General features: G+C 38.5%; 1 protein-coding gene across 1 annotated transcript in view; it reads right to left on the bottom strand.

The window, feature by feature from the left end:
- Positions 1-11,184, bottom strand: part of igsf21a (immunoglobin superfamily, member 21a) — a 293,873-nt gene that overhangs the window by 35,851 nt on the left and 246,838 nt on the right. Inside the window, exon 6 of the mRNA XM_058372829.1 lies at positions 5,464-5,926. Within this exon, the coding sequence (XP_058228812.1) occupies positions 5,464-5,926 (463 nt within the window). The remainder of the gene's footprint in view (positions 1-5,463; positions 5,927-11,184) is intronic.

Raw genomic sequence — 11,184 nt, 5'->3', positions numbered from 1 at the left:
CTTCTGACTTTCATCCTCACCAAACTATTGCACTGTGGGTGCGGGCGGAGTCATCCTGGAACAGACCATTTGCATCAGGATAGAATTGTTTTATCATAGGATAAAGGAGATCAGTCAAAAAAAAAAACCTCTATTGATTTGCTGTGACTCTTCACACTAAATGGACAAGTGAAGCCAAAGCATGGCAGCAAAATAAATAGACGTGTCCCACAGCATAACGGAGCTGCCGGTTTCTCTTTGATTTGTCGCCCATTCATATGTAGGGAACAGAGAGAATAAGAAAGTGCTGCTGGGAACTACTCTGAATGCTGCACCATGGATCCATTGCACATGTACAAGCCAGACAAATCGAGCACAGGGACATTGCTGAGCAACCCCAAGATCAACAAAACTCCCTGCTGAAAGTAACAGGCATCACTGAAAGTAGCAGGCAAGCTGTAAGTGATCAGACGCTGCATGTAATCCTACATCTGGTTGGAGGTCTCATCACTTGGAAACCACTTGCTGCTGCTGTGGAAGGTCAAACATTAGTCTCAGCCTCAGACGTCACGCCCACAAACTGTTGGCTGAACATCTGATCCATATATCACAAAAAACTGGAAACACTGAGTTTCGAGTTTCCAGAATACTTTACAGAATTTCCAGTGTCACCCTGGAAACAAAGCCGTCATAACGCTCTACTTCCCTCATGGAAGGAGGAAGCCGTCTTGTTTACAGCTGTGACATTGAGCGTTTATGAGGTTCAGCTAAGCACTAAATTTTTTAAATGATGTGACGTTCATGGTATAGAATCATTAATTAAATCTATGGTTGCACACGAGTCTGTTTTTGTAGGGACTTTACATTTTCACACCCCTAAACATGACACTGAACAAAATGAACTGTGATTGTTTGCTTTACATGTGGGCAGTGCTTGACCAATAAAAGCTGCCATGGAGTCTAGACCTGGTTATGATAGCATTTGGACTGCAATTGCCACAATCAGTTACAGTGAATTTCCTGGTTACACAATTGCACTTTTTGACCATATGCTACACAGGTATAAAAAGGAAATGGTTTATAATCACACTATCTGGTGTCACCCAGATAAGCATGGTTTCCCTTTTGAGTCTGGTTTCTTCCACCTAGTTTTTCCTCACCACTGTCACTGGCTTGCTCATTAAGGATAAGGACTTATATGTTTAAAATTTATATTGTGAATTTATTTAAATCCATAAAGCCACTTTGTGGCAATGTCCAATGTTATAACGCTATACAAATCAAGTTGAATTGAATAGTTTGGTATTCATGGTGAACAGATCCTCCACCACACCACCGTCTGGTGGACAAATTCAGCAAAGAAACAAACTAATAAAACTAAAAAATGTTTTTTAATGGAATGTTTTTGTGAGAAGCAGCATTTAGAATGTACTCTCAACTGGAACCAAGGTTACAGGTCAAGTACCCATATGGTATATTGCTACATCCTGGTCATGATCATTGTGGCTCCAGAGCCAGTCCTAGGAATACTCCTGCAAAATGGGAATAAATGGATGGAATTCCAGTTGTTTTAAAGGAGCTATACATTCATTCAAACTTAGGTCCAATTTAGCACAATCTGAGGAAGTATGAGGAAGGAGGAAACCAGAGAACCCAGAGGAAACCCATTTGGACATGAGGAGAACTCCACATTTTGTAAATCTCCAGCCAGACACTAAAAAACAATACAGGTACCATGTACTACCCTGTGAGGAACCAATGCTATCTACTACATGCCTGAGCTAGCATTACTACATAGTCTTTAAGTCGAATTTATCGAAGATATGTACCATATCGCTATACTAAAAAAACGAAACACGTATCTGAACTGTCAAGAGAAGAAAAATCCAACTGAAACTGAAGAAAAATCCAACTGAACTGTTTATGAAACATTGGTAGGAATTTCAGTCTGACATCAAATTATACTGTTCCCTGGTGTTTTGCTAAAACTTTGAAGAAAAAAAAAAACTAGATTTTGATCCTAGATCATGAGTTTTGACAGATTCTTCAGTACCAAGTGACTGATTTTAGCAAACATTTGTATACGGACCAGATATCACTGTGATGTTTTGTATGAATCAACCGAGCCATCCGATTCTATCTGTCACGAAATTACCAGACAACAAAAAGGACTGTCAGAAAAGAACGGGAGACAATAAAGGGGACATAATAGAAAGATGAAAGCATCGTCGTACTGCAGGTTTGTTGTATGAAACCCACTCTCTACATGTCTCCCACTTTCATTTATTACTTTCTCCCATGTCAGGAAGTCAGAAACACATCTGTTTAGCTTGTCCTGCGTCATATAGCTCGTCCTCCTCTTCCCACGGCTGACAGATGGAAGGCTGTGAGCACGTGCAGCTTTTGATATGATAATGGGAGCTGCTGGAGGCCATCTTTGTTTTAGCTTTAACAGCCAGTTCGGTGTTCAGGTCTCCATGAGAAAAAAGAAAGACCTGTCGGGATCCTGTTCGTTTTGCCTCGCTTTTCCAGCTGCATACAAATGCAGCAATTTTAGCAAAAGAATGATGAAAAACAAACTAGCATGAAATCTCCCTAGCATCTCAATTAGCACGGTAAATTATTATTATTAGTGTCACACCAGCATTGGCATCTACAACAATGGCGTCTCGGAGGCCAGTGTGTGGTTCAATTCTCACTCCACTATCCTAATTCAGGTTGACTTTTTCAATAATGATTGTAAGTTAACTCAATCTAGCGCACTGGCAGTGCAATGTATTAGCCTGTCAATCACGGCGAGATTCAGCGTTTCGGCGTTAGGACTTGCAATCTGCCCGGCTGTAACGCAATTAAGCAACAAATGGAAGTCAGAGTTGCTCTAAACGCATCTGTCAGAGGCCGATGTAAAAAGATGCAGTGGTGATAGAGCAAGGAAGGTAGAGGACAAGCCAAGAGAAAAGTGATGACTGCAGGTTGGTTTGTTTCTTGCCCTCTGATTTAGAAAGAGGTTCCTTTATCCAAGTCCTGATCAGTGCAAGAAAAATTGCAGTGTTCAAAGGTCAACTTATTTAGGCACTTCCCCAGGAATGCTGGGTTCAGCAAGACAAACAGTCCCTAAAAAAAAAAAAAAAAGGAAGATGAAAGTTTCGAGTCACCAAGGGCGCTGGATTCTGAGTCACAGAGTCAAGGCTCTGTGGTTTTTGTCCTAGCAGCTTCACTGAAGCACAAATTTGATGGCTGGTTAAATTTTATTCCACAGCACAGATGAATGCTCAATTCTGATTGGTCAGCTCTGACAAGAGTTCTGGCTACAAGGTTGTTATTACTGCGGACATTCTAATACAATTCAATTGTAACAAGTTACAAAGGCATTATTTGGTGGATTTTCAGTGCTCCACATTGGGCACAAAAAATTGGGCACAATCTTTGATATGATAAAGTCTGGAACCATTCATGTAGTATTTTACAGGGAGTCTCCAGTGTGTCCACTTTATACCAGTCTGAGGTAAATTAAGTTTTCCAATATGGAAAAGTCTTGAGAACAGAGGTCTTTGGGGCTCTTGTGGTTTCTCTGTAAGAAGACAAGTTGCTCTTCTGTCTTATTAACTTCAAAAGACAGAAAAAAGGAAAAGTTGATGTGGGAGCTACTGGATATTCCAGAATGAAGAAATTTAAAATATACAAAAATGTAAGATGTTGTTTGGCCTTATTTTTTATTCAGTGCACCAAATACCTACATTCCGCTATCCCACTTGCATAAGCTTGGCCTGCAAATTAGTTTTCTGATTGAATTGGTTTAGCCAATTGTACCCTTCAGGCTTTGACGTTTAAGGTAACCTTGAGTTTAACCAGTGATTGACCTGTTAAACCTTCAATATTCTTTCATAATCCCTTTCAAATTAAACTTTTAAATTAAACCATCATTGGGGTACTTTTTCATCTTCTCCAACCCCTTACACCCTATTAACTGAGGCATAAAGTCAGTTCTGTGTAGGATTTTTCAACTTAGGGTGGTTATTATGAACTTCCAAAAAATAACCTTGAGGTTCAGTAACTTCATTATTAGGACTTAAATCAACATTAAAGCACAAACATGGCATAAATCAATCATATCCCACACACTGATCATGACCTGGGTCTGCACTGGCATGGAGAAAGTATTTGATTTATTCTTACAAACTTCAGGCATCAAGGTTTAACGTGACCTTGACTTTAACCAATGATTAGCCGGGTAAAGCATGAATTTCTTTTGTAGATAACCCAAGACTTTGGTCTTAATTTATCATTAAAAATTTCGGCAACTTCTACAATCCTTCATATTCCATTTGCTGTGGCACACTGTCATCTGAGTTGTTCAGAACCTCACATGGTTATTAGGAACTTGCAAAGATAGCCTTGAGTTTCTGGTACTAAATCAGCTTTCAAGCACCGCCATACCATCAGTTGACGATAACTCATGCATCCTGACCTGTGTCTCCACCTGTGTCTGCGACTCACGACATTCACTTTGTTTGGATTTGCTTGGATGCTTGTACCCTTCAAGCATAGAGAATGACCCTGGGTTTAACCTATGATAAGCCTGTAAAATCATGAAGCTCCATCTGCAGACCCTTCGATTTTGTCATGAAACTTCTCCAATTCCCTGTAACTGAGTCAAAAGCCACAGAAATATGTTAAAGTGTTGATCCCTCAACCATGAATATCCTTTTGTACTCCCTCATCTTTGGTCCTAAATCATCATTAATAGAATATAATTAGTATTTCTACAACCTTTCTTATCCTCTTTAGGCAGATATAAAGCTAGTTGAGTATCGGACCTTTCCACTTGCACATGATCATGGTTATTCTCATGTTTTAAAGGTAACCTTGAGGCTCACCAAATGCTATGAATCTTCATTTGGTCTCAAATCAGTAGTAAAGCTTTGAGCAGTCCATAAACTGATGATATCCATCTTACCCAGCATGACCTAGGTGTACACAGGCATGAAGAAGGCATTTGACTTCATTATGTTTGGATTTGTTTGGCCATTTATAGGTTTCTGAAATAAAGGTTTACATCTCTCAACATTATTTTTCTTAAATTATCAGTAGAGACCAGAATATTCATCCAGGAATAGCCAAGGAGGGTTTGACCTCATAACCTGCAAGCATGAACACTTATTATGAAGGTTCCAACAGCAACATTAAGGTTCATCAACCATCCCATACACTGATGATATTCTACTTCCTCAGCATGACCTTGGTTGGCACTGGCATGAAGAAGTCATTTGACTTCATTAAGTTTGGATTAGTTTCGCATTTCAGACATGGAGGTGTATGGTGACCTTGAGGTTAACCCATGATAAGTCTTCTAAACCATTAATCTCATTTTAAACCTTGCACCTTGCACTAGGATTATAAAGTGCCCAAGGTAACCTTGAGGCTCACCAATTGCTAAGGTCTTAAAAAACAACAAGCTACATACACTGATGATGTACTACTCACCCAAAGTGACCTCAGTCTGCATAGGCATGGAGAGGGCTGGGTGTTTAACCTCACAGCTGAACAGGGCATCATTGTCCATTTGAGGGTTCAGGGTCCACGTGAGCTTGGCTTGAACGGTCACAGAACCATCGCTCTGTGGGAGGTGGGCGTTGCTGAAGAAATAGGCCGGGTCGGCGCTCTGCACCCAATGTGGGAACTCACGGCTCACCACCGTCTCCGGGATAGCCTCTGTAGCTGGACTGGTCTCGTAACGGGCCTGCCGGGCCGCATAGCTCCGTCTCGGACTCTCTGTGTAGAGGCGTCCAAGCAGAGACCGTGATTTCTGCATTTTGGTATCATCCATATCCCTGCTGATCAGAGGCCTTGCCCTGCGGACTCCTGCTGAACCTCCTCCTTCATCGGCTGCCGTGGGTGAGACATAGGAGATCACTTCAATCAGCTCGCCATCTCGCTTGAAATATACCTAGAAAAAGACGGAGAAAAAACGTCAGAGAGATAGGAAGGCCTTCTCTGCAGTTTAGTGAAATTACATCCATTTAGATTGACATAGAAGATGGCAAGATTGGATCCACCAGATTGGGCAAGCTAAGTTGTTCAATTCAGAAGGAACCTAGATGTACTAACTGTATTTTAAAGGGCTTCTTTAATTATTTATTTATTAGGAGAATTTCCTGCCAATAAACAAAAAATAATAATGAGAAATTAAACTTACAACAAAGTTTAAAGTAAATATATTTCACTGAATACATTTTTAAAAATTATTATTTAACAAATACAAATAATAATATATTATTTTATATTATGTAATAACATTTATATAATATAATAATGTAAATAATAAAAAATTTAATAAAAAAAGAAATAATTTAAAAATATAAAAATATAATAATATAAATAATTACAATATATATAATAATTTTTAAAAAATACCTTAGTAATAAAACACTTCAGGGTGTGCTGTTATTAGAAAATAATAAACTTTGACAGATTCTGTGCTTCACACTGGGCTGCATGACACCACCTGTTGTTGATTATTTTCCTATAACAGCAGACCGTGTTTAATGAATAGGTTTTCTGTCTATTTCCCTTCTGGTCAGATACACTTTCAAGTCTAAACTCATTCATTTTGTGTTTTAGTGTAGAGTAGAGTATAGTACTTTATTAATCCTAACTTTATTAAACACAAGAGCAACAGGGAGGACTTGGACTTAACACAAGAGCTGCACAAGACTTAAAGTGCACAATAAATATACAAAAAATATCACAAATAAAGAAGAGGGAACCGGAAGACATGTCCAACATCTCTGATGTTCACATACCTCCCAACCTCGCTGTTAAGAGCAGTGGCCAATAATCACTTGTTTAAGCCATTTAGCCATTTCTGGCTAAAAAACTAGTCAGGGACAGTCATCAAACATACAACTTAAATGCTATTCTGCAAAAACGGCAAACTGATGCATCATTAAAATGGCTTTAGAAACCTATAAAATCTAGTTGTTTATGAATATCATCAGTTCACCGGAGGTTATTGGATGAATTCACTGAAACGATTATTAAAAAAATTATTAAAAATGCCTGATTCCTATTAAAATAATAATATAAGATGGACGAGCGAGGCTTTGAGACTGCTTGCGAGTAAGAATTGGTATAGCACTGGGAAAAAAATGTACCGATACTTCATTTATGCATTTTAACAATGGGGATCAGTCAGTCAGCCTGTCAGAGAGTGAAAACACGTCTTTAAAGTGTGCGGAAATATGTGCTAAGCTACACAGCTACACAGCCGAGCTCCATCCACGCAGTGCTGTCATTAATCCCTGGCTGAGACGTGTGCCACAGAATTTTATATTGTCCTACTCCTCAGTTAGACTGCATTCCTATTATGACTGCTTTCCCCCACTGTGTGCCATGCGGGTATTAAAGATTCCTGAGCAGTAAATCTTTTGACAGGGAATTAAGTCCCCACTACACACAACTTCTAGATATTTGTATTAAAATCAGAATACTCTTAGCAAGCCGTCTCCTGTGCTACTTATTCCAGGACTCTCAGGCTTTTTTTTCCTTTTTTTCCCCAGCACTCAAGGCGATAAAAAACAGAATTGCATCCCTCTCTAATCCGCCTGTCCATTCTGGGGCGGATGGACATTTTGAATTCAATTTGCACTAGAGCAAAGTGCCATTACACGACACGCCACATTTCCCCAGTCGTTTGGCTTCATTCTTCCCTCTCTGTCTTTCCTGTTTTTTTTTTGTCTGCCGCTTGTGTGAGATGATTGTTTGGGGTGTGCTTTGATTCTCTGGGACCTTCAGGGATGCTGCACTCCACTGACTAAATATGTGCAATCATAGTAAACATCAGTGACGTAGGCTTGCAAATTGGTACCCAGTTTACAGGCAAAAAGGAAAAGAGATAGAGAGAGAGGGAGACAGACAGACATTCATTATTGAAATAACATTAAAAAAAGGATGTGTGTAGAGTTTTGTATGTTCTTCCCATTCTGTCCACATGGGTTACCCTAGGTGTGAATGAACTTGTGAATGAGTGTGTGAATGAGTGTGTGCATGGTGCCCTGTGAAAGCCTGGTGTCCAATCCAGACTGCATTCCCACCTCTTGCCCTGTGTGAAGCCTCAGGCCTCATGATGTTCCATGGTGCTGATATACTGATCACTTTAACTGGAACAGTTATTAATATGAGTCTTTAGGCTGAAACACCTTGTTGATGTGTGAGACCGGAGGAGAATGACCAGACCAGACTAGACCACACCAGTTTGAGCTGATGGGACGTCTATAGTAACTCACTCTTTACAACCGTGGTGAGCAGAAAAGCATCTCAAAAGTGTGCTTCAGACTTCTGACTCTCTGCTCACAGGATGTTCTTTGTTTTTCTGATTAGACCTGAAGCTCCTGAGCTTTGTCTGCAAACGCATTGTGCTGGTGCCATATGACTGAACTGCATAAAAGAGCAGATGTACAGGTGTTCCTAATAAAGTGGACGACGAATGTACTTTTTTTTTTTTGATGATAAGTTCATGTGACTGATTTGCTCATATAGAAACAATAAAGCATTATAATGAGGATATGAGCTTTTTCGGCCCAGAATTGTTTTAATGTAGGACAAAAGTTGCTGGGTTTTCTTTAATTCTTGATTCTGATTGGTCAGAAGGCATTTTTAAAATGTTCTGTAACAGTAACTACTTTGGACATTAGTTCTGGCTGTAAGGTGTCTAATAGTTTAGGACTCTAAACTTAAGGGCAAATATAAAGAAAAACACTTATTTATGGCCCTGCATGTAAATTAGAATCAGGTTTTGAACTGATTCAGACACAACCTGCTATGTCTAAAGCTTGTGCTTCATTTTAGGCCAAAAGTGTACAAAACAGGTCTATGTCATATCCGAGAAACTGTTTCAGAATGTGCATGGTGGGCTAAATAAATAGAGTAAGCCTTAACTGTAAGTGTGGGTTGGCTCTGGATCATCACTCATTTTGCTATCTGGTGGAGAACGCTTCCGCCCACCATTTGAAATGGAGGTAATTGGTTTATTTAATCAGTTCTGCCACAGACTTTGACTATCTCGCTACGCATTTGAGCAAAGAGAATATTTTTCTAAGTAAAGCTGAGGGTCCAGAACTTTTTTGAGCTCTGAGCAGAATGCTAACCAGCCATGATACTGTATGAAAGTCATCTATTGCTAGCAATTAACGATGTGAAATTGTAAACTGCTGTTTTGGAATGAATCAGTGAATCAAGTGAATCAAAATGATTTGAAAAAGAATCAGATCAATAATGCAATCCATAATGCTTATCATCGCACAGAATCTCTCTGCGAGCCGAATTGCTAAAGACATTATAGCATCCATTTTACCCACTGGAGAGGGAAAATTTAGAGCAAAATGCCACTGAAGATATTTCTAAAATGGTGTAAGCTTCACTTGCAATATCATAATCTGCCTTATATTTTTTATTTTTACTTCAAGTGTTTTCTATTATGAAATATTTCATAGTCATTAAGTCAGCGCTACTTTAAGAGTCAATGCAGCCAAAAGCAGTGCTATTGGTCAGTGATGCAAAATCCTTTGCAACATTCTGCATGATTAGTCATGCTTGGTCAAACCTAACAAAAGTAAAAAGATTTCAAAAGTAAAATAAATAAAAACTTAAAGGGCAACATTTAAATCTGGCTTCAGCTGTTGTAATAAATAGTTATTACAAATATAGTGATAAATAATTGTTACTGAAAATGAGATGAAATGTGATTGGTTCATTCCGAACATAGCCACACCCCCAGTTGTAAAGGGTGTGCATATATTTTAAGCAGTTTTTTTTTCTCTATTTTTCCTTCCTTTTTATTTTCCTATTTTTCCTTAGAATGTTTTGGATTGTTTTTCACTTAATTAATTAATAATTGATAATTATAATGATTAATAATTAATATAAAGTTATATATATATATAATTTGTAAACGAAGTTATTGAATCAGTGAAACAAGTGAATCGTAATGTTTAAAAAAAATGGCAAATTGGCTGATTGGTTGATTTAATCACGCGACATTAATCAGGTTATATGAAAGCACTGAAAAGTTTGCATTTGAAAAATAACAATTTTTAACAAATTTATTAACAGTATTTCTACCCATTTTGCTTTGTTTCTACTGCAATTTACCTTTAAAGATTCAACTTAGCAACGCGGTTAACCTCAACTATTAGCTAGCCTAGCAACATTGCTTAGCAACAGTGTTGAGTTTAACCACTTGAATGCATTGAATGAGTCTGAAATGGAAAATAAATAATTCAATTAGTTATAGGAATGTATATTAGTAATAATGTACAGGCTACATCATGTAGTACACTACAGTAGTCTCTCCAGCATCAATACATGTAACAGTGGCTATATATATGAAATTAAACTGTTTCAACATATAAATATCGCCATTAGGTGAAGTACTGAAAATTAGATCTCGCCCCATAATATTATTTATTTCTTCATATGTAATGTCCATATATCCAGTAGCGAAAGTGCGTTTTCAAAAGTGTCACATTTATTCCCCTACACCGAGTTAATGAAAACGCAGCCCGCTGCACATGCTATTTTATGGCCACTTTAATTTTTCCTCCTAAATTTAATTTGATGTTTGGATGGATATATGGCTACAGCCATGGCTAGAGCGTATCATTTACACAAGTGTGTGGCTGCAGTTCCTCCGAGAACCTTCATTTCTCTCAGCGCTGAAAGAGAAAAAGTTAGTTTACAGGGATGTGAACTCTCGCTCAGGTTACAGGTCACACCGACCAGCTTCTTTCACTGTGGTTTAGATCTTAGACTCTCTGCTTGAGGACTTGATTATTGATTATCTGAGTTTTCAGCTACGGTATGCAAGACCGGTAGTGTAGTGAGTAATACAGGGGCACCACAGGAGACTGTCCTGACTCCCATCTTATTTACCTTTTACACCTCAAATACAGATATACACCAGACAGACATACATTTGTGAATGTTCCATGTCTGGTTCTTCGGTTTAAACTCTAACTTTAAACTCCTTAAACTCTAGTCGAAAGTACACGATTTTATAAAATGTCTGTATTTTGTAGAGTTACATTTTCTTAAAAATCTTTGGAAAAGGTCATGATAATGCCCCGGCACACAAAACACCAAAGCTGATGTCAAAGAACTTCAATGTCCTACATAGAGCCCTGGCTCTGACTCAACCCCAATGAACAC

Source organism: Hemibagrus wyckioides, linkage group LG21 (genome assembly GCF_019097595.1).
Source record: "Hemibagrus wyckioides isolate EC202008001 linkage group LG21, SWU_Hwy_1.0, whole genome shotgun sequence".
NCBI classification, from domain to species: Eukaryota; Metazoa; Chordata; class Actinopteri; order Siluriformes; family Bagridae; genus Hemibagrus; species Hemibagrus wyckioides.
The sequence above is the reverse complement of the archived record's forward strand: the minus strand, read 5'-3'. Positions and strand labels throughout refer to the sequence as shown.